General features: G+C 38.3%; 1 protein-coding gene across 8 annotated transcripts in view; it reads right to left on the bottom strand.

Annotated features, from left to right (window-relative positions):
* Window positions 1-25,079, bottom strand: part of Mef2a (myocyte enhancer factor 2A) — a 126,792-nt gene that overhangs the window by 29,622 nt on the left and 72,091 nt on the right. For 4 of the 8 annotated variants that reach the window (XM_028872796.2, XM_028872797.2, XM_028872800.2 and 1 more), the window contains 4 exons: window positions 24,183-24,386; window positions 7,764-7,901; window positions 5,617-5,836; window positions 4,288-4,347 (listed from right to left, as the gene is read on the bottom strand). In XM_028872796.2, the coding sequence (XP_028728629.1) occupies window positions 4,288-4,347; window positions 5,617-5,836; window positions 7,764-7,901; window positions 24,183-24,386 (622 nt within the window). Of the gene's footprint in view, window positions 1-4,287; window positions 4,348-5,616; window positions 5,837-7,763; window positions 7,902-7,965; window positions 8,098-24,182; window positions 24,387-25,079 lie in introns of all 8 variants that reach the window. The other 4 variants (XM_028872798.2, XM_028872799.2, XM_028872802.2 and 1 more) reach the window with 1 other exon arrangement.

Raw genomic sequence — 25,079 nt, 5'->3', positions numbered from 1 at the left:
CAAGTTCAGACTCCGCGCATTCACACAGGAAAGTATGGGGAACCGAGTTCAGACTCCGAGCACTCACACAGGAAAGTGAGGGGAGCCGAGTTCAGACTCCAAGCACTGGCACAGGAAAGCCTGACGAGGTGGCCACTCCCTGTAGTCCAGCATGGGGAAGGCTAGCAAACTCTGGACAGACAACAGACGTGGATCCCCAGTTTGCTAGCCAGCCAGTGTAGTTAAGCAATAAACTGGGTTCAGTGAGACTCTGTCTCAAGCAGACAACGTGGAAGAGTGACAGAGAAAGAAACTGGATGTCCACTTTCCAGCCTCTGTACCGTGTGCATACCGCCTACCTAAATGACACGTGCACAAAACACACACACACGTACATACACTGTTTCCAACCCCACACACCAATTTTTTTAAGTGAAGGTACTAGATATATCAATTTTTTTTCATTCTTGACTTCACAATATAGGTCAAAGCTTAAGAAAATATCTGAGCTACAGTATCAGCTGAGTAACACATTTATTTATATTCTTGGTAATGAAATACATGTAGTAAATCACAAACAGACAGACTGTCACCATGACAGAGCTATATAAATTACAGTGTGTACAGCTGCCAGTTTAAGTTTAAAATAATGATAGATTAGAAAAAAAAAAAATCAAATCACAGGGAAAAAGACCAGAAAACCAAATTACTACAATAAAAATTTTATGACTTTAGGAATACCATCACTATTATGTCACATAAAGTTCAAAAAGTAAAAGAAAGGGGAAAATACATTATTTTATCACCTTAACTATTAGAATCAGTTTGGGGTCCTTACGCTTTTTTTCTATATTTCTATTTTCTGCACAGGTTTAAATCACAACTAAAAAAATAACTCACTTGAAATTTACCTAATGTTCACATTGCTGACTATGCTGATTTCAGCCTATTATTCACTACAACTAAGCCATCATAAACACTTTACTTCCTTTTTAAAGATTCAATTATCTTGATGTGAATGAGTGTTTTGTCTTCATGCATGTCTGTGTACCATATGAGTACCTGAAACCCTCAGAAGCCAGAAGAAGGAAGGTATCAGATCCTCTAGAACTAGAGTTACTGGAATTTGGGTTCCCTCCATGTGGGTGCAGAGAACTGAATCTAGGTTCCGTGCAAAAGTAACCAATGCTCTTCACTGTTAAGCCACTTCTCCGGCCCCTAGCCTACTTCTTTAGACGAAGCCTCAGAAATGGGATCCGGGTTTAGAGGCACAGACATTTTATAATCACTGAAACCTTTCAAACCTTTTCATCAAGACTAATTTACAAGGTATCAAAAGCATATGAAGACATTTGGGAGTTCCAATAAAAGGGAGCAGCAGATGGGAATTAGCAAATGAAAGTCGTATGTATTTTTGGCTCTTTAATTTGAATTTCAGTTTTACTACAAACTTGCTGTGTGGATCAGGCTGGTCTAGAACCCAGGATTCTCTTGTCCCATATGACCTTTGGGGTACTGCAGTTACAGGTATGCCCCACACTCACACCAAGACATTAGCTTTGACTAAAATGCTGTTGGGTACACACTTTGTGTGTGCAACGTTAGTGGTTAAATTTAAGGCTTCATACATGTTAAACAAACATTACTGAACACCTGCATTCCCAGGCTATTATGCACAACAGGTCCCAAATAGATCAGTATTGCTGAATTACAAACAATTTGTATGATGCAAACAGTGTAGCTACTAAGAGGGGCTGTTCACTCTGTTCACTTTGTATTACAGACGCCAGCCTTCTGGAGTCCCGGCCCAATGGAACACAAGCATACAAGAGTCTCAAGTCCCAGTGGACTTGAAACACACTGCCCTATTGGTGTCAGGAGGGAAGCGTATGTGTACATGAAACCAGTACACTGGATTCAGACAGTAAAACTGAGTTGTCATTAAATAAACCAAACACACTTGAAAACACACATGTACGAGTGTAGCAGCCCTAATGTATAACTGATAGCAAGACCTTCATATATTTTCTACAGTTGATCTCTCTCTCTCTCTCTCTCTCTCTCTCTCTCTCTCTCTCTCTCTCTCTCTCTCTCTCTCTCTCTCTCTTTCCCTCTCCCTCTCCCTCTCCCTCTCCCTCTCTTTTGGTGGAAATAACTTTATTCTCGGTCGGAACATAAACCATCACTCTTGGGGAAAGGAAGGTGGCAGCCTGGTCTAGGCTCATTTAAAATGAGGACAAGATTAAGAAGTCCCACCCCAGTGCTTGCCTAGCTGAGATAACATTACATCCTTTACTGTGTATAAATATCTCCTTATATTAAAAAAAAAAAAAAAAAAAATTCAGGTCCCACTTCACTCTGCCCTCAGCTGGGAAACAGTTATCTTCAATTTGTGACATTCCAGATCAGAGAAAGAGTATGGGGATCCACAGGTACATTTGATCTCTTAAGACTCCATAGCAGGTCATTAATCCATTTAAGTTCACTAAAAAATATCATATACTGTACTGCAGATATAACATCAAAATCATTATTTTGATGTTATATCTGCAAAATAATCTATCTTCACCACATGTCAGGACTGGAAAGATAGTCCTGTCTTTAAATATACTTTAAAATATATTTCAGAATTATTTATTTTATGTGTATGTGTGTTTTGCCTACATGTACGTATGTGACTACATGTATGCCTGGTACCCAGCATAAAAAGAAGGCAGTGGAGCCTGTGGAACTGGAGTTATGGTTGTGAGCCTCCACAGGGATGCTAGGGTTTGAACCAAGAAAGCAACAAGTGCTCTTAACTGCTGAGTCATCTCTCCAGCCCCAATATGACATATCTTTAAATCACCAAGACTCCAGAAGACTGGACCCTAACTAAAGTGAACCAGAAATAAACAGTCTCTCTTAGTAGCCAACTATTTGCACCAAACTGTGTTTTGTTTTTTAACTAGGTGGAGCTAATCTACTGTGTGAGACCTGTTGTGCATATAGCATATTGGGAATAGAGCCACTTAACAGTGTTTGTTTAGCATGTGTGAGACTTTGGATGTAATCACCACCACCACCACACACATTGGGAACAGCCCCATAGTGAAAGTCTATTTGACTGTGACTACAACAAACCGTGAATGCTTTACATATGACCACCAAAGCAGATCCTCAAGGGAATCACTCGGATCTCTAACTTGAGTAATATGCACACATGTCTTAGTACTCCAATTTCTGAACACATTTAATGCTTTTTTAAAAAAATAAAGCACTTTCCAATAGTTTAGTTTCAGTGGTGACGGAAGTTACAGAAAGCATATCCCTAAGAAATGATCACTGAAGGCAGCAGTCAAACTGACTTCTAAATGTGTTTGTGCCCATAGATCAATGCTGCTTTCAATCTTAGCCAGAAAAGCTGTTTCTGTAGTGGTTATCAGTCAATGCAGAGACTCAACTAATCAAAGTGCTGAAAATAAGTGACCACTGAGTACTCAACCCTCACCTCTATCACCCTCCCCAAGGCTCAGGGAACACCATGCAAGAAGGGGTGGGAAGAACGTAAGGACCAGCTGATGGGGAGGAATGCTGCTGTCTGCTGTCTTCTAGAGAGAACATGGCCAGCACACTCACCAACTCCAAGCCATGGCTACCTGCACAAGATCAAGCCTTTCAACATCTACCATGGAGTAAGGAGAGACTCCACCTCTAGCCGAGGAGGTATTGGCAGTTAATAACTACTGGGAAAGGGGGAGTCCTTTTTCTTTGGAGTTGTAGTTGCTGGTATGGTGTCTATAATCTGGTGGATGGTCTCACACCCACTGGTAAGCAGATAGCACTAACTGAACTCATGGATTATTTAGAAAAGAAAAAAGAAGAGGATAGTAAAGGTAGAAGGAGGGTGTGTGGGCATGGAGGAGTGTCAGGAAATAAGGGGAATGTGGCAAGGATATGATCAAGATACATTCTGTGTGTGTGATATACATATATCGAGTGGATATGTGTGTGTACGTGTATGATGCTGTAAAAAATAAATTTAAAATATTCTTTTTAAAAAAGATCTTGATGTAAATGTTGCAACTTAAATTAGAGCAACTTAGTCTTTGGGAAACAACAATGGCTGGTATAGAGGAAGCACTAAATACATAGTGAATGAATGAATGAACTTAGTCAGTGTGTAAAGGATGAAGCAGGGCTATTGTAGAAAACTGTTAAGCTGGATAGTAAACTATTCCTCAGAAGGCAGAATTATTTCAGGACAATGCTTAGTTGTAGCTTAGCTCAAACAGACACCTACAAAGTTAAATGATGGAATCCACTCACCCACTGGACTATTTCCAGCTCCATTTGGCACCGTGAGGTCTGTAGTGCTCAACATCCCACCTAACAATGTTACAGAGAAAAGAGAGATCGAATAAAAATTGCATTGATTTCACAAATGCAGTCATCCCACTATAACCTACATTCTATTCCTAAAAATCAAATCAATATAAAGCTAGCTCAGTCTAAAGTTTACCACCAATGAATGTATAATTTGATATACGTTACACACTATATATATATATATAAAACGAGCCGTGGGGGGGTCTATGTGTAGTATACACATACATGAACTTATCTACAGAGCTCTTGATAGGCCGCCACCTGTGCATCTATAGTAACTAGTAAATACTGACGAGAATGAGACAGTTCATAGAGAGCACTACTCAATCCAGTACTGTGGGAAGGTAATACTAAACTACAGACTAAGATGGCAAATGTACTGCAAACTGCTGCGGAATTACTGAACTAACTCAGTAGGAAGAGATGCACAGAGCAGGCTCACTCCTCTACTTCTAGCATGAGGGTCACATTCAACTTTCAATCTTCACTTGCAACACTGAAGTTAAATTCTCTGTCTGTCACCAGTGTGGCTCCCCCATGATAAAGAAAAGTTATAGCTGGCACAGTCTCTATACTATTCTACTTGGCCCAACAATGTTTTTCCCACAGAGGCTATCTAGTCAGAACTTACTCAGGGTCAGAGAATCTGGGCTTACTTTATCCAGCAGGGCTGCATATGGAGATGATTTGACCATGGGCGTGGTTACCAGGAGTTTGAAAGTGTCTACACTTGGCTGTGTGGTATGCTTTGATCTGGGAAGGGGAAGGTCTTTTGCCCTGCCCCTTGGCATTGTTATAAAAAGCACTTTTGAATAAACAGAAAAGGCTGTTGGGTATTGATCCAGACCCTCCCGAAGCTATCCTGTGTTTCTGTCTTTCTTCTCACCAACTAGGGCTTTCTATCTAATATTTTCTTATCCCTCTCTCATAAGAACCATTCAAAAGGTGGGAGCTGGCCTCCCACATGGAACAGTGACTCTTGCTCATCCCAACAATAATGCGGGCTTTTTGTTTGCTTGTTGATTTGTTTTCTGAGACGGGGTCTCTCTACATAGCCCTGGCTGTCCTGGAACTCACTATGTAGACACAGCTGTTCTCAAACTCACAGAGTTCTGGTTGCCTCTGCCTCCCAAATACTGGGATGAAAGGCATGGGCCACCACACCTGGACTGACAATAAAGTGAAGACTAAAGAGAATAAACTTTTTTTGTCAGCAATTCATTTCTCATCCTCTTTTTAAGAGCACCAACAGAACACTTCACAACATACTTGCACTGCCAGTACTTGGTGGTCTCTGCGGAGCGCCAGGGGACACATTTCTGTGTAATGTGGCTGGGGGTGGAGACAGCATGCTTGAGTCTGCTAAGGTTGAGCTGGCTGCCAAAGACGGTGACACAAGGGAACTCCCTGGGTTAGTGTAGGACAAAGCATTGGGGCTGGTCACGGGAACTGTGACGGACATTGAGAAGTTCTGAGGTGGCAAACCAGGCTGTAAGGAAGAACAAGGAAGAGAAAACTATTGGTTTCATTCCATCCACATTAAATAACTTTAACTAGTTAACTCTCATTATTCAAAGAAGAGGACGAGGATAAGTTCTTCATTTGCAGTGTTAAGCTGTTTCTTCTAGAATTACACTTGAATATGAATATATCTGACATGAACTTTATTTTCATTTTATATTGATACATATATGTTAATATAACTATACAGTATGTTTCAAATATTCAAAAGATGAAATTAAAAGTTAAAACCTGAAATTAAAATATTGTTGAATTTAGACATTACAAAATTTATCAGTTATCAAGTAAGCATTAATTAGAACTCCAGTGCAAACCAATTTAACATTACATTTTTTTTTCTTTCCTTTCTTTCTTTCTTTTTTTTTTTTTTTCAAGACAGGGTTTCTCTGTGTAGTTTTGGTACCTTTCCTAGATCTCGCTCTGTAGTCCAGGCTGGCCTTTAACTCACAGAGATCTGACTGCCTCTGCCGCCCGAGTGCTGGGATTAAAGGTGTGCATAGACACAGCTATCTTCTAGTCAAAATACTTCATATGCTTTCTCTTAAAGTGCATTTCCTAGTTTTCTCTGGTATTTCCTCCACAGACCAATTTTAATACATTTGTTGACCATGATAAACAGTAAGCTTCTTCATAATTTAAAGTTGTATGTGGGGAGTCAAGAAGCAAACAATGAAGTAATTTTAGTATATTCTTGCAGCTTAAAGTCTGAGTGTGGGGACAATGTCCCTGTGAGATCAGAGAAATTTTATTCGATACTGTTCTGTTTTAAAAAATAATAGTATTAGCTCAAAAAATTGTTTAAAGCTATTTTCATGTGATTCTTCCTACAGAACTACTTTGAAGAAATGACATATGATGTGTATCATTTTTTAGGGCAAGAGCTTCAAGTATGATAATGAAAAGGAAAAGAACAAGAAAAACAAAAGCCCAGCACTGGAGCCAGCTGGTTCCACACCGCTTTCCCTCCACACAGAGAGGTAGAGGGCAGCTACAGCAGGGGTTCCAGCTGCTCTCGCTGGAGAGTCTAGTAAGAAGATTTTCCATATTTTCAGTCCAGGCACATGAGTGCAGTACGGTCAAAATGGACTGTTTCATAAGATTAGGTGACTGTGTACAGAAAAATTACAGTGACTATTTGTTGTGTGATTAGTTTAAGGCTAAGAGTTTCCTTAAAAGAAATCTAGCTCTCTTCTGTAATACTGAGTATGAGAGAAGAGCAGTCAGTACTCAGGGTTCCTGCAGTTCAGCACTTTGGGATATGGTACAGAGAGCTCAACAGTCAGCTCAGTTCTTCTAAAATGAAGATAACTGCATAAAGCAAGTAAAATGATTTAGAGGAAAGAAATCTTACAACAAACTCAACTAACTTACATTTAGCATTCTTTTTTTTTTTTTCCGGAGCTGAGGACCGAACCCAGGGCCTTGCGCTTGACCACTGAGCTAAATCCCCAACCCCACATTTAGCATTCTAAAGATCGACTAAATATGTATATTAAGTAATGGGAAAGATGGGAACACCTTGTATGTGTACTTTATACTAAAAATCAAGGAATTTTAAAACTAGAAACAATGTTTAAAATCATGTGAGCCAACTCATTTACTTCACAGATCAAACAATTTTAATTCAGGATATATGGATAGCTTAAGAAAAGATATAAAGGGCAATTAGTGGCAGAACATGAATTAGGACGTTTTCTCTTCATTTCTACACTTAAGACACTCAACGTTTAGTACTGTAAGATTTTGGCATTTCAAAGCTCTGTCAAACCAAAGAGTTCATAAACACCTTCTTTCCTCTAAGACTTGCCATCAATCTTCTGTTAAAAATGAGGTAGGATGTGTGGTCAGTTTCTTCATGCACATGATAAAAGCACAAACCATACTTTAGTACTCACTGCGATTTTATGATTCCGCATCATATTATCAAATTCCTCATTAATTTTTTTATATTTTTCTTCTGTATGTGGAGTTAGCACATAGGAAGTATCGGGGTCTGGGCTGTCGCACCCTCTGTGTTCCTTCTTGTTCAGAGCCTAAATATGAAGTTAACAAAAAGGATCAACAAATAAAAAGTAAAGGTAAAGTGAAAGTACTTACAGGGCCTCGTTTGAAAATAAAATCACTATCTTCATTTAGTTTGCTGAATCTGTCCTCCGAGAGTGGACTGTGCTCAAAGTAATCGTCAGCATCAGGGCTCTCACAACCATTAAGGCCTTTCTTTCTTAACGTCTGAAATACAATTGGAAAATTCACACAAAAAGAATACTAACTTTCCATGAGTTTTTTGTAAAATGTGTTAAGAGAGCACAGGTCGAATAAACGGCATTATTTAAGAGCCACTGAATGATTATCAAATGACTACAAATATACTACATTCTCCAAGTAACACAAGCCTAAGACAGGAGCAAACTGAGCTCTCCCACTGCACATTAAGAAACAAGGAGTATTTGCTTGTTTGGACTCTTGCTTTTCAAAGTGTTTAGAGGATACTAAAATCACTTCATGTTCAGAGACAGAGCTAGACTATGGTTAGTAAAGTTAGTAAGAATGTAACAAGAATCTATCAAAATGATATGTTGAGAAATGACAGGATCTTTATGCTCAGGTCATGTCTGCCATTTTATCTACTGGCATTCCTTTCTATCAGAATTTATCCTATTCATTAGGAATTAGCCCAGAATCCAAATAATTTACTGCTAATTTGTTCTCTTCTATACTATGAATTTCTCACATATTCTGAAAACATAAAAACTTCAAACCAATGTTTACTTATCAACAGTGAGTCTTTCCTATGTATGATGAACGTCAACATTCTCAGTGACTTGATACATATTAAAAATCTGTACGGAAAAGTTAGTCAGAGTACATCCCCTCTCTCCTTTGCTAGCTTTTTCTCTACAGTCCCTTCAGTTTGCTTTAATCTAGAGTTGATTTATTAGATAACTTCCTTGAGTGTCTATCAAGTATTCTCCTGGACCACATTGATTTTTTTTTCTTACTTTGAAGTAAAGATATAATAGATGGTTAGTTTTCTCATTTCTAAGAAAAGGCCATCATAAAATAAGATCTAATTTTTAAAAGAATAAAAGCCCTAAGGGCTTAAAGATAATAGACTACCAATTTACCTTCAGAATGCTTAATTCCATTTTTAAACTTCTGATGCATCTCACTCAGTTTAAGGCAGAGCTACTAACAACTCCAGACAGTTTTGACCATGCTAAGTTCCAGCACAACCAAAAACAGCACTAGAGATCAATGTCCGAGTATACCTGCCACTTTTGGAGCAGAAACAAGCACAGTTAAAGAGCTAGGCCAGAAATGTCACCAGTAAGGGATTAACTCAGATGTCATACCAATGATCTGGGTACCCTACAAAACTTGATTTGCAATGACTATGGATACTTGTTTCATTCCTATTTTTCCTGGAAGTATAATGTATCCACAGAACATTATAATTTGAGAGCTTATCCTTACGTTCCTTCAAATGATTCCGAAATTTCACCTTACTCAGTATGGCTTATCTTTACATGCTAAAGATTATACACTAGGCACACTAGCCTTTACAAATGCTTCTCATATGTTAGGAATTCTATACACAACTCTTGAAACTCATTAAAATACAATCATTAAACATAAGCATGTTACAAACACCACATTTATTCTCCCAGTGGCCTTAAGCTCCATAGACTCACAGTCTAACTATATTACATGTACATTTATGTATACTTGGCCAAAAGAGGTCCTGTTGTCCAATTATCCTCACCATCCATGGTAGCAAGTTCTACTCGCCAAATTTCTAAAGCTGTCATCAGTAGTGAAAATGTTAACATAAGAAATGGAACATACTGAACCCTTAAAATCTACACAGCTCTAGGAAAAGAACAAGTACAGTGGGCATCTATACATAAATCTCATCATGAAATTGATCATTTAACTTTAAATCTCTCAGGACTTTCCCACAGTTTCCATGTATCTTAAAGAGTACGTAATTCTGGGCTGGGGAAATGGCTCAGTTGCTAAAGTGCTTACTACACAAGCTGACAACTTACTCATCTCCATTATTCTCTTGAAAATGTTGGGTGTAGTGGTTCATGCCTCTAATGTTAGCCTTGAGGCAGCAGAGGCAGGAGGATGCCTAGGGCTTATGGGCTCAGTAAGAGACTCTGTCTCAAAAAAATAAGACAGAAGCAACCAAGACAGACACTAACCTCTGGTCTTCAAAGGTACACACACACACACACACACACACACACACACACACACACACATTCGGCCTTGCTATTCTTTGTAGATTGAATTGTTTATCATTGAGTTTTCTACAAATAGCAACTACAAAGTATGTATCTCATAGCATTTTTAAATATACAGTACAAAACGACACAACTCTGCTTTAAAATTACATATAGTTTTTAATTCTATGAAAGAAGGTTTATAGCCGGGCAGTGGTGGCACACACCTTTAATCCCAGCACTGAGGAGGCAGATCTCTGTGAGTTCGAGGCCAGCCTGGGCTACCAAGTGAGTCCCAGGAAAGGTGCAAAGCTACACAGAAAACCCTGTCTCGAAACCTCCCCCCCCCAAAAAAAAGAAGGTTTAAGCCTATTGGTACTTATGAGGAAGTAAAGTGCTGTAGCATCTCAGCTCTGCAAGCCTTCATTTCAGATGGGTTCCTGCCACAAGAAAGGAATTTAAGAGGCAGTGTCAGCTTTGTAGATAATAAGCTAATACAGCTCTGTCTGACAGCCAACTCTGCTCCTTATCACCAAGCATGAAGAGTGCTTCTGAGGACCCAGCTACCATAAAAAGACTTTTTCCCTCTTTATCATTACCAAAGGCATAACAGTAAAGGTTCTCCCCTGCCTTTGGTACTAACAAGTGGAATGCTGCAATCTACTAACAAGGCCAGGCAAGGCACGGAGAGGCCGGCCAGCTTCGGTGTTCTCACCAGCTTCCACAGCACTTGCTCTCCACAGTGCTAGTGGAGAGCAGACCTGGGGCTGGAATCTACTTGTCCCGCTGGTCAGTCTACTTTCCACTATGCTGTATTCCTTCAGCTGTTCAACAACCGCAGTACTCAACAATCAAAGTGGCAACAGATGGAGGCTTGTGATCTGCTGCTACCATTGAACTGCCGAGGGGACGCTGCCCGTGTGTGGGCAGCTGTAGGCATGCCATCACATTTCTCCCTCAGTCCTTCCAGGACCCTAGTTACATCTCCCTCAGTGAGTAGGTGGTGGTCAGGCTTTGTCTTCTTTGAATTTTAAGGCCTTAGTTTTATGATCATAGGTTTCACTGCAGTAAAACACTAGCAATACTTCTTTCCTACCCTGTCCCTCTTAATACTTTCTCTTTAACTCTTCATACTAAATTACAGAAAATACCTTCATTCAGTCCAGAACTTCTTTCTCTCTGTAGCTATGAGAAATCCACTACCACCATGTATACTGAGTTATTTTGGTTTTTGCATTCTCAATGTCTAAAAAACATTTAATGCTTTCCAATTTTTCTGTCATTTTTTTTTAAATTTCCTATTTCTTGAAGATATTCTCAAATTTGCCTTTTATTCCCTAAAACAGAATATGTGTAATCTGAAAAAGTTGGGAGACAGTCTGCATCTCTCTAGCTGTTTACCAACTGCACCTTACATTCTTGTCTCAGACAAGGTCTCATACTTCAGGCCAGTCTTGAATTTTTGATCTTCCTGTCTCTCTCTCTCAAGTAATGGGATTATAGGTAGGTCTACAAGCTGGTACCACCACGGTAAGATTTGTCTTGTATTTCTGCATGCTTGGTCATCTTTCTATGATGCTCAATAATTCTGAAAAGTTATTAGATTCGGAAACACAGGAGAAGGTGCCACTCTTCAAATGGGAAATACATTTGCTTCTCTGATACAGGAGCTTTCTTAGACTTTTTATATTATAAAATTTTAGCCTGAAATCGCATCTAATGCTGACACTTGGTTTATAAACTCTCAAACATAAATTCTCTTTGTCCTTTCTTTTCATTAAAGAACTCTTTGTAGGGATTCTGTCCTTATTACATCATCAGCCTGCGACGGAGCCCCAGCCTAAAAAGCAGCCATTCCCTCTCTCTGTACGTCCCCTCCATGCGGTCTCTCTGTCTGTTTCTCTCCTCCCTCCTAATAAAGCTCTAGAAAGGTAACCATGGCTTGTGATTCTTCGCCACCGCAGCATCGAGTGCTCTCTTCCGCAGCCGCCAGCACGAGCGTGAGCGCCGCACTACACTCCTTCCCTCTTAGTGTAATTCATGGGGAATGAATAGGAGAACACAGTAGATCATTCCCATGGCCCCAGTTTTATGTGAAGGGTAATGCATTAGACTCATCAACTTAAAAGTAAATGGTAGTTTTCGCCTTGCATCTGCATCTAGGAGAACCTGGCTTTTTAACAGTTGGTATGGAGATGGGTACATGACTCAGGGTAGCCAGAACCTTAAATACCTCTTCACCTATATGTTCTTAGCATCCCTGAGATTTTGGCTTGGCATAGTCTTTCAGATCTCTTTTGACACCATAAAAACATTTTTATTAATAGTTCGGGTAGTGTTTTTGTCTTCAATAGGAGAATTAGTCCAGATAACCTGTCCCTGAAAATACTGAAATTTTTAGAAAAATGAAGCATATTCTCATGAAAACCAAATGCAGTTCTTTGTTGATGTTTTTACTATGTTTTTTTTTTCAGTTATTTTGTAGCTTTTAAAAATTAAGTGCAGAACTTACCATATAACTCAGGAAATTCCACTCCTAGTCAGACATCAAGAGAAATGAAAACACATGCCCATACAAAAAAGTTCATACAAACTTCAAAGTAGCAGATGAACTATTAGTCTCCCATAGGGAAAGTCCTAATATATGCTACATTTGCTTTGAAAACATCAATGTAAATGAAAGAAGTCACAAAAGATGATATATTGTATGACGTTATTTAAATGAAATGCCCAAACAGGCAAGTTAGTTGGCATAGAAAAGATTAGTGAATTAGTCTTAAGTATGCCTAAATATTTTGATAAATAATTAAAATATGCATTCAATTTTATTAACAGTGAAGGAGGTTTGGATAATGGTTTATAGACAGCAGGTAGTATGAGAATACTTCATATAAGTTATTAAAAGCTTTAGAAACATTGAATATGATTGCGAATAATCATCACATTGGAATTTATACCTACTGAATACTATAACTAAAGATATGGAGATGACCAGTAAACAAGACCATATATGAAGACAACGTTCTTCAATTTTGAAGGAAAACAATTTCCCTATTCGATGTAACTCAGATGAATATATTTTAAAGCTATACATTCCTCTTAAATGCTGGTTATATTCTACAACAATAGCGTGACAGCCAATATTTTAAATACTTCTTAGGGGTGTCCAGAGTGTAGCAGACAAGTGTCACTGCTTTATGACCTCTGACCCACTGCATTCTCTAGCCCCACACTCTAGTATTTTTGTGTCACATATGTGGGGATATCCATTCTAAAAATTCTAATATGTTCTACTGAGATATATATCTACTACTATAAAACTACCATGTTGTCCGGATTCCTGTTAAACCACCTCCCAATGGTGGGACATCTGGCTAGAAAATACTCATCACCACATTTCAGCCTCTCTCTACTACCATGACTAGTATACTTGGAAGTGGAATGCAGGGGAAGCATGTGTTCAAAATCAGGACAACTAAGTAATTTTAGAAAACTTGCAGAGAAGTATTTGTCCTGATTTATCTTGATACTTAACACTGGTACACAATTAGTCACTGACCAGTGAGATTACCTATCTGGAACTGAGCAAGATTAAAAATTTATTCTCTCAGATGAACTAGCATATTTCTGGAATACAACAACTACTTGTGGTTTCCATATTGGCGAGCCCAGATAATGTTTCCATCAGGTCTGTTAGATAGTCCTGCCTATGACAATACTATGTGCATATGAGGTCTGAAACTGCCTTTGCCAACATGAAGAGGTGAGCAGGACAAAACTGGTGCATGAGCAAGGCAGAGCCCTAGCCTGCTTCAACAAAGCCTAAAGTCTAGCATACTGCTGAAGTTTCTGTTGTACAATATAAAAATATTCCCACTTTTTAAAGAGCAATTTTAGTTGTGTCTTCTCCTGCTTTTAACTAGAAGTAGCCTAACTAATATGGTATTGTTTTCAAAATGCTTTTCAAAATACATTACTTCAGTTGACAGTTAAAGCCCATGAGATTTATAACTTTAACACTTTTCTCCCTTATCTTATTAAACACTGAGCTTAGTAACTGTTAAAACTCAATAAATGATTGGAATATCAAAATATGTTAGTTAGAATGCTAAATACAAAAATTTACTTTAAATTAGTAGCAAATGAAAGATCAAATACAGCTTAAAAGCTTATATTGAAACATCTTCACTAAGTGCCTACTCATGGAAAGCATTATTTTCTACTATCTTACATTGGTAAGATACGTTTAAATATGTCAACTATACACATGAAGCAAATAATGATGTAACTTTTAATTATTATACAATAATTCTACATGAATACAAATGGCATTAAAAAATTAAAGTGATTTCTTTTTCTTTTTTTTTTTGGTTTTTCGAGACAGGGTTTCTCTGTGTAGCTTTGCACCTTTCCTGGGACTCACTTGGTAGCCCAGGCTGGCCTCGAACTCACAGAGATCCGCCTGGCTCTGCCTCCCGAGTGCTGGGATTAAAGGCATGCGCCACCACCGCCCGGCAATTAAAGTGATTTCTAAATTCCTGTACAAATACTAGCTGTTGTTCCTCTGTTCCTTTGCAAGAATGTACACATTTTAAAAGTTTTCACGGTAGATTCTGGAATAACAATTTAAACCTTAAAAAATGTAAAAAGAAAAATTCTATAAAAACAAAGCACTGCAGGAAAACATTTTCCACTGAATTACAAAAGGCAATAAATAAAAGGTAATTCTAACCTGCAAAACTAACCTGTTATAGTCAAGATGGCTTACACACAGTGCATTTACTTCTGTACTAAGTTTTACAAACTGCTATCCTTTAAAAATAATACAAAAAGTTTACTGTCAGGTGTTTTATTGTATAATAATTAAATGAGAACTACAAGAAACATCTTTTTGGCTGAATAAACAGCTTCCTCATCCATCTCTTAACCACTGAGTGAGATTCTTCACAGAATGCCCTTAAGATACATGCTAAAGTAATTGAGTTAGCCAAACCCAAAAAAAACCCCTAAAAATTATAAGTTATGCATTCATATTTTAATGTATCCAAATCTTATTCTATCATTTGTAATTTGTATATGTATAGAGCTAGTGTATAAAATAAAGACAGAGCTAATCTACACAAGACACATTCCTTCCTACATAGTCAAGGCACTAAATAACCTTTCAGAACTGAGCCACAATATAATTTAAAATAGGAAAACCGTATCACTTTTTTAAAGTTATGTATTTGAAGGGCTAGGTTTCAAAAACTGTATGTCTGTACAGTCATTTATGTAAAAGAACTGAAATACCATCTAAACTACATTTAAACTACATTTTATAGGCACACAGACATGTCCACCTGTGCCCATGAGCTGCATAGTCAAGGACAGTTGTGAATGTAGCTTACTTTAAAAAATGAGGTTTTTTTGTTTTTGTTTTTTTTTTCTGCAGTTTAGGGGAGATGAGTTGTCTAATGTCAAATGATTCTCAAGAGTGAATTTTGCAGATGTCATTCCTGCAACATCAAAAGGTTGGACACACCTATCAGGGAGCTCACATGATCTTCTAGTTCTAGAAGCAGTATAGTATATGCTGATAAATAATATTTGGTGGGAAACATCAGTCTAGAGTCCTTGAAACTTCAATGAGGAGTACACAACAAAAATAATTCAGTTTTAAGATAATAAAATAGCCAACAATATCTTGTTAGGATAATGGCAGCAAAGTGGCCGTTTACCATTATAGTCACAATATATGTGACATGCAGTATGATAAATATGAGTGTAATAAATTGAAAATACAGAAATAATACTACATTCACTATTTCTGACCCTTTTCCATCTTTTTCTGCACTCCCCTTTTAAAGTAACCCTGCAATTCGGACACGCTTGTCCCCAGAGAAGCCCACACTGTGCAGCCCAGGCAGCGCTCTACTGCACTGCTTCAGGGGCTAGCCAGACCTCCCAGATAAGGACAGCCTTACATGAGTCAGGAGGATTTGGTTTGCTTCTCGGGTCTGAGTTATCTCCCTGTTAACACCAGACTTCAGCTATACTTAGCTCCTATCAACTTAAAATAAAGTGCCAACTACATTTCCCTAACTTCCATCTAAACTGCCTTCTTGACCTACAACATGCCTTCTCTCTCTCTCTCTGTCTCTGTCTCTGTCTCTGTCTCTGTCTCTCTCTCTCTCTCTCTCTCTCTCTCAAACCCCATTTCCTTCTGCAAGCATATTCTGTAAGTACCAGTAATGGGATCACCCTCACAGCAAATGTTCCCTGACCATTCTTCCAGTGCTCTTTATCTTTTCTTCTAACCTTGAAAAAGATTCCACTAACACATTGTAGACCTTCCAGAGAAGAAGTAAAGCATATTTTTACATGATTAAAACGTAAAATGTTCAATCTGACACATGTGAACATAAAAAGAACACATAGATATTAATCAGCAATGACAAAAACGTGTCTTACGGAAATGTGAGTTCTATTACAAAGTGATGTTTCACACTTTTCTTCCCATGAACTCTCATTTATATATCAACATTAGTCTCTCATGGAGTAAATATAACCTCAAGAAAAAACACATTTAGAGATGTACAGTTCCTTATAAAAAGCACACAACTAAGAGTCAATAACTGGCTGGGCAGTGGTGGTGCACAAGCCTTTAATCTCAGCACTCAGGAGGTAGAGTCAGGTGGATCTCTGTGAGTTTGGGGCCAGCCTGGTCTACAAAGTGAGTTCCAGGACACCCAGGGCTACATATAGAAACCCTGTCTCAAAAAAACTAAATAAATAAACTGCCAATAACTCTATCATAAACAATGATATTGAACAGGTATCGAATAGGAACAGTAAAGTTGGAACTGCAAGAACTACGGTGAGCGCTGCTGTGTGAGGTGGTGGTGCAGCGCATGGCGAGGAGGAGGCTGCAGAGACATGTGCCTCACCCTGTGAGTCACCATCCTGCTGCTGCAGGCTCTGGAAAGAATAAAAGAGAAGGCAGGGGCTGAGGTGGAGGGAAGCTTTGTCTTGTCTGCAGATGCCTCATTATTTTCCCCTTTCCCTGCCACTCCAACTGCAGCCCTGGGAAACATTAGCCAAGCCACTGAAATACTCTTCTGTCTGTCCCATTTTTCATCCACACTGTGAGGAGGTAGAGGTGGGTGAGGGGCCAGAGGCTCCCAAAGCCTCTTTGGGAGCAGTGTTATTAGACTTGCAGCAAATCCAAATGGAAGCATGTCCTTCATTGCTATATGGCCCACCCCAGATGCTCCGTAGAGACAGAGCCATTCAACAATTTTCTTTTTTGCTCACTTAAGGCCTTTGAAAAATGTGGTAACAACCCCAAATGGAGTAAATGAATGTGGAATTTGTTAAACAATAAAAAATAAAAATAAATGGCAAAATACAAAGTTTATGAACATGCAAGTACCCAAAATTAATTTAATATAAACATGTAAGCTGCACACAGTGATGTACACTTGTAACTCCAGCACTTGGAAGGTGCAGATAGGAGGATCAGAAGTCAAGAGTAGCTTCTGCTACAAACAGAATTCAAAGCTAGCCTGTGACTATAGAAAACTGACTCAAACACTCAAAACCAAACCAAAACATAAACTACTTCTGTGCAAATATGGGGATAGTAGTTGAGATCTCCAGCATTTACATTAAGAGGTGGGCAGAAGCAGGCTGAGTTCTGAACACACTCTCTGCACTGGGCATGCCATCACACCATGGAGCACCAGCTAATGCTGCCTGAAACATTCCTGTTATTTAAGACTGCTGTCCACTATGAAGTGCAGTGTTTTGATTACACATGCAAAGTTTTCTGAACTTACAGAAACATAATAATTCATGGAAAAACAATATTTTTTTCTACTGCCATTAGTTACATTTATCAAATCTGTGTTTTTGGATTATCCTATGTAAGAACGGTGAAGAATTGCTGCTTGAGCTGCTAACTTACGCATGCCCACACTCACGCAGCATGCAAATTGTATCATGAAGTTTGACAAGATTAGGACACAATTTTTAAGTTCTGAAATAGCCCTTATCATAGTTCTGCTGTTTAGTATTTCATATTTATATGAAGTAGCATTTTCAGCACAGTTGATTATAAAAATCAAAATATGAATCAATTGCAAAATTCTCTAGATCCTGCAGTATTATAAATTTAAATTTAATTCTTTATATAATGGCAACTTACACCAATATTTGGTATACTATTTTAAACTTTGTTCGAAAAGATTTCTTAAAATTATGACTCATGCTTGCTCACTGCCTGAAATTAATTCAGGGTATATTTTGAGGGATAAAAATTTTTGAAAAAGCTTGATAATAACTGTCAAAAAAGTGTGCTCACTTCAAGCTGTTAGCTTACAATTCCACTTAGAACAAGTAAACCAAGATTTTTTAGACCTCATCTCCAATTTTCTTTTAAGTCTGGTAGGGGGCACATACTACGTTTCTGAAAAAGTTCTCTGGTGATTTATACTGAATTACTGGTTTTAAATAATGTATTCCTGGCACAATCACTTTTATTACCATCTTTTAAGAAGACTTCTCTTATTATTTATTCATGTGTCAAAGCCCCTAGAACCAGAGTTACAGACAGTTGTGAGGTGCCATCGGTGCTGGAAACCAAACCCAGGTCTTCTGGAAAAGCTGAGCTATCTCTCCAGCCCTTTTTTATTTTCTAATTGATAGATGCATTTTATAGTGATTCTCTATTTTTTATTTAATGTGTTGGTTTCAGTTTGCTGTGTAATTTGAATGTAGGAACATTTTCATGGCTGGGGAGATACAGCTCTGGGAAAATGACTTGCTGTAGCATTCACAGTGACAGGTGGGTGGGTACAATCCCAGCCTGTAATCTCTGTGCTGGGGAGGGAGAGACAGGGGATCTATACAGCAAGCTGTCAGCTAAACAAAAGGACTGAGTGGGAAATTTGAGTGAGAAACCTTGGTTGAGTGCAAAACCTTGCCTCGGTAAATAAAAAAGAGCAATCAAGGAAGACCCCCCAATGGCAACTTCTGGTACCCTCAAATGCAACCATAAACGTGAACACACACCTATATGCCTACACACATGCAAGCACAAATACACATTTTAGAATCCAAACTATCCATCCTCTTATTCCCTTTATCACCAGTGCCTCAGTGTCCTCAGCTGTCTATCAGGGACAACAGTATGGACTCTAAGATAGCACAATGAAACAGTGAGTCTCTCAGTCCAGGGGATCAAGTGATGGCTCACCGGGTAAAGAGCCCATCATGCAAGCATCAAGAACTGAGTTTGCATTCCCATCACCATGCAAATAACTCCAGAGAAGGGGTGGCAGGAATATGGGAGACAGGCAGATTCCAGCCACTCTGGTCCAATCACTGAGTTCCACCTGCAGTGAAGAGACCTTGTCTCAAAAACCAGGTTGACAATAATAGAGGTAGACATCCATATCAGCCTCTGGCTCCATACACATGCATACATGTACATATAATCATGTACATATGCATACACCACACATACAAAATAAGTTTATCAGACTAATTTTAATAAATGTTGTCTATTATTCTTACTGCAATTATCTTAATTGTCTGTTAACCACTAAAGAAAGCAATCATGGTTACTAATGCTATACTAATGTTACTGATGATATGTATAAAATGAATCTATGGTGAAATGTTTCAGAGCTTCACTGGAGTCAGTAAACAATGAAGCAAAGGATCCAGCTCTAATCTTCAGTTATACTACTCACTCACTACATAACCATGGACAAGTCATTCTACCTGAGTCCCAATTTCTCCCTAAAAATCTGTGCACTGGGTGTGATGGGTAGATGACATGCAAGAGTGTGTGTGTGTGTGTGTGTGTGTGTGTGTGTGTGTGTGTGTGTGTGTGTCCGTCCCTCCCTCCCTCCCTCCAACTGCCATGGTACTCCAGGAGAGGGGGGTGACAAGCACCACCACCCTCTATTGGGAATGGTGTGTAAGACATAAACAAGACAGAGAAATGGCCATGCCCCTCTAGTTAGTTTGATTCTTAATGAGCACAATGATCTCTATGGCCATATATGCTATTGCCGAACATTCTCATATGACCCTATATCAGTATTTAAAAAATATTAAACAGGATATTTAATACAAGGATTTCTGCAAAAGGAGGGGGGAAATGGATAATTAAAAAACAAAAAAAAAAACAGAAAAACCCAGAAGTTACTTAAGTAGCAGCTGCTAAAATCCTCACTTCATCCCTGTAAGTATAATTATTCTGAGGCACAACTCTAAAGTTTACACTTTTTCTAGACCTGCATTTATGCAATTTATCCAAACATGCATGTGTTGAATACTGATGACTATGTGTGTTGGTCATTTTAACTTCCAGATTTATATATTCTAAGACAAGTTAATCTGCTTACAGTTACTCAGATTTTCATATTAGTTGGTGCCCACCACCCTGTACAATATTAATTTTGCAGTATTCTCAGAAAGCATATCTGCTCTCACCCCATGAACTTAATACGTATAATTTTATGTAGCGATATGCAGGTGTGACTAACAGCACCATGTGTCCATCCTTCTTTCCATAGTAATCTCAAAAGGACTCGTGTGTTAAGGATGCAACAGAACAGAATACATCTATAGTAGATTACTTATAAATGTCTACACCTATTTGTTTATTTTTCCCACATGAGATGGCCAAGGAATCTGAAACCTCATTATCATTATTGTTAGAAGTTTATTTATAGAAAATCTTTTTTTTTTTTTTTTTTTTTTTTTTTTTTTTTTTTTCGAGACAGAGTTTCTCTGTGTAGCTTTGGTGCCTGTCCTAGATCTCGCTCTGTAGCCCAGGCTGGCCTTGAACTCACAGAGATCCACCTGGCTCTGCCTCCCAAGTGCTGGGATTAAAGGCATGTGCCACCACCGCCTGATTATAAGATGTAACTCTGTGGTTTTTAAAACCACAGTATTCTTGTGGTTCAAATTAGAAAAGTACCAGCTCCTCGCAGAGCCCGCAGCACAGAAGACCCTCAAATGTCGTGGACACATGAGTAAATGAACACAAAGTGCCTGCCTACAACTACAAGTGCTTGAAAGGAAATTGTATGAAAAGGAAATCAATGACAACAACAACAAAATGTACAACATTATTATTAAAATTTCCTCAAGGGAGATACTTGCAAAGTTCTTTGAGTCTGGGTCATTAGAAGGTCTCTGTCATTACTGTTACGTGTAAACTTAAGTTTGGTCCCCAACAATCCTTACAGATGCATCAATATGAACTCAGCTCATGCATATATACCACTAGCAAGGCCACACTGCATCATCTTTTTAGGTGGAAGGAGGCCTACCTGGATGTAAAACCCAAACCTGTAAGGCAGGTCTCCTTTCACTTATAAAGATGACTAAGACTTGCGTGGTAAGACTTTAATATACAATGAAATAAGACTAGGGATGCAGCTCAGTTGGTCAAGTGTTTACCTAGCATGTACGAGGCCCTGAGTTTGATCTTCAGCAGCATAAACAGGGTGTGGGGATACACACCAATAATCTCAGCACTCAGGAGATGAAAGCAGAAGAACTAGTCATTCTCATCTAGTTGGAGGCCACACTAGCATACCTAAGGCCTTATCTAAAAGGAGACAAAGAATTAAGCCCACCAATAAAGCCTTAAACTTTATCCTACCACAACAAATCAATAATGTTGATAATATAGTTACTCCTATATACTATAAAATTATAACTTACAGAGAACTATTAGTAAGATTCATGTTGGCTTACATCTTAAAAAAAAAAAAGACTAAAACAAAACAAAACAAAAACCATCAAAATTCCAATGGGTAAAGGCTGAAGACATAATTTAAAGGTTAAGAGCACTTAGTGCTCTTGCAGAGGACCTGGGTGTGGTGCCCAGCAACTACATGGTAGCTTACAACCATCTGTGACTCCAATTCCAGGATTGCACACATGTGGTGCATATAAATTTATACAAGCACACATAGATGCGAGCGCGCGCACACACACACACATACATATGAATATATACACGAATACATTCTCATTCATATTCTCTCTCTCTCTCTCTCTCTCTCTCTCTCTCTCTCTCTAAAAAAAAAAAAAATCCCCAATGAGTAACTGAACTGCCAAGTTCACTCATACTGAATATACTGAAGCAGACTGGGGGATAGGAGACTGCTAAAAATGTTTGGGATTTACTCTCTTACACTTTGACTGCTGACCACAACAGAGATGAAGACTGAGGTAGTCTGAAAATCCTGAGAAGTTTAAACCAGATTATATTCTTCACATTCTCTAAAGATGTTAGCTTTAGGTTGTGCGAAGTGCCCTCAATTTCCAGAGGCCAAGAACAACACTGCTGCAATGAAAGAGCAGAGTAGTTAGGATCCAGAGGGCGACTGCTTTCTACAGTGACAGTAGCCAGCACACCTACTTGTTCATAATTCTACTCCTTCGTTCAGTGAAAGGCTGTAGAACTTTTGATAAAACTTTTAGATGTTTAAAATGAAAAGCCATTTGAAACATATTAGGGACATTCAAGTAAATTTAGAGTCTCTGGCAAACTTACTAAGATGATCTACTTTACCAAATTATAATACAAAATGTGCTCTTGAAGTCTAATAGGGAAAACTGTGTAAGACAATTTGTGTTGCAAATAAGTTCTAAGATAGAACATATGTGCTGAGTATCAGTAATTGGCAAAAGGACATAAACATAATTGTATTAAAGAGTGTTTCTAAGGACATGGTCCTATCAAAGTGATTAACAAAAGCAAAATAAAGAACTGGGCCAGGCAATGGTAGCACATGCCTTTAATGCCAGCATGCAGGTGGATTTAGGCCAGCCTGGTTTACAGAGTTCCAGGACAGCCAAGGCTACACAAAGAAACCCTGTCTCCAGAACAACAACAAAACCTTCAGCCCCCTTTCATGGGAAGTTCAAAGCAGTGACTCTTTAAATAAATCGGGGTAAATTGGTCATAGCTGTAATTATGCTATGCTTTTACTTCTCACTGAAAACAATTCATTAATAACTATAAAGCAATATGTTACTTTTTTAAATAAGGACATTTCTTACCCCTCAGCAACAAATTAAATCACTATCCAAAAAAGAACCCAAAATGCAGGAAGATTCAGGGGAAAAAATTAAATGCATTTTCATAACTATATTATTATGCCTGAAGGTAAATAAATTTGATTCCCACACAAGATAATAGTTATAATTATCTTCACCTACATTTCAACTGTTGGCTATAAAGTCCAAACTCAGACTCCATTTGTTCTTATATTCAGTTCTGTGTCATTCTTACAGGGTTTTCAGTACTTTCTCCAAGGAAATGCCCAATTTAAGTGATTTCTTTCTAATATCATAGAACTAGGCCAATGAAAGCATTCCCTTCAAAAATTAAAATGGAACAAAACCTCTAAATATAAAGACTAAACATAAAAATACACAAAGGTAATTGTGAAGTTAACTTCAAATGTCATTGGAAGAAGTTCAAGGAAATTGGGTGTCGTGGCTTACACCGTAATCAAAGTATTCATGAAGCTAAGGAAAGAGGATGGTGGCAAGTTCAAGGCCAGCCTAAGTTATATCTCCAATCTCTGTCTTAAAAACAAACAAACAAAATCAAACAGAAACCTCCTTTCGTTGTTCTAAACTTAAGTAGGTTGACAAAACTATGAGAGACACTAAATGAAGTGTGGACAAATAAAACAGGACAAGGATTCCCTGCCTCTACACACAAGGGACGGTTCAAACTTTACTTCCCTTTCATTATGGTTAATGTGAGTCATCACTGATATACAGGATAATGAAATAATTAAGATGTGCTAAAATTATAGCTATTGACTTTTAAGCAAAATAAGTAATCATTGTTTAAAACTATATACTGCTTAAGAGCTAAATTTGTATGGAATAGAGCTTAATTTGTTTTGTTTGAATAACAACTGAGACAGCAAATAGCAAATGTAGGTCCTTCTAAGAAATAGTTCAATGTTTTAGAAGTACAAAGAAATGTGACAGTTAATGACACTTTTACAGTTAAGGATTGTTTGCAATTCACACATTACTAAATATGTATGTTACCTCAACAATATCCGAGTTGGTTCTGCTTTCGTGAGGCTCATTATACTCGGTGTACTTGAGAAGAACTTTGTCCATGTCTGTGCTGGCGTACTGAAACAGCTTGTTAGAGCTGTTGAAAATGATGAGTGCTATCTCACAGTCACACAGCACACTGAGTTCATAGGCTTTCTTCATCAATCCAAACTTCCTCTTTGTAAAAGTGACCTAGACAAAGAAAAACAGAGGTTTTTTATTAAAAGCTTAGTTGTACTTGAAATAAAGCTCCTTAATGATGAGTCTTTCTTTATACTGAGCCAGATTTCAAAGTGAAAGGTTTCTACTTCATGCTCCACACAATCCTCCCCCTCCACTTTGCCACAGCACTGCAGTCCTGTCTTCATTGTGTATGCCCAAGGGCTCTGAAAGGGAGGTATTATTCTCTTACCCTTGACTGGGACTACTACAGAAGGCAAGGGAACAGGTGACCAGTGGTTCTTCTATTTCAGCTTAAATTGGTACCATCAGAAACCAACCTCTCCTAGATTTCAGCTCCTAAATGATTAAGTCAAACTACCAATCTAACTTATGCTTCTTCTTCCCTGCCAAGCCTTTTTCCCATCTCTACTAAAATTCAGTCTAAAACAAGCAACATTATCTGATGCCATCAATCTCTTTACTGTTTCTCTAATTAAAACCTGCTGAGGTAGTTCTGAGACCAAATCATGTTTTTCATGGTTTTAAAGCAATATATTCCTTATTCTAAAAGTTCCTGGAAGAGAAGTCCTTTTTTCCTATTTTCTCTTCCATAGTTTCTCTTCTTACCCTTCAAAACTCTCAGGTATTGAGAACTCTCAATTTTCTACCATGAAGTTACACCATCAAATATCCCTCCTGGGGGTAAGCATGAAGTTACTCAGA

This window comes from Peromyscus leucopus, chromosome 1 (assembly GCF_004664715.2).
Source record: "Peromyscus leucopus breed LL Stock chromosome 1, UCI_PerLeu_2.1, whole genome shotgun sequence".
Lineage (NCBI taxonomy): Eukaryota > Metazoa > Chordata > Mammalia > Rodentia > Cricetidae > Peromyscus > Peromyscus leucopus.
This window is presented reverse-complemented; position numbering and strand designations above follow the sequence as displayed.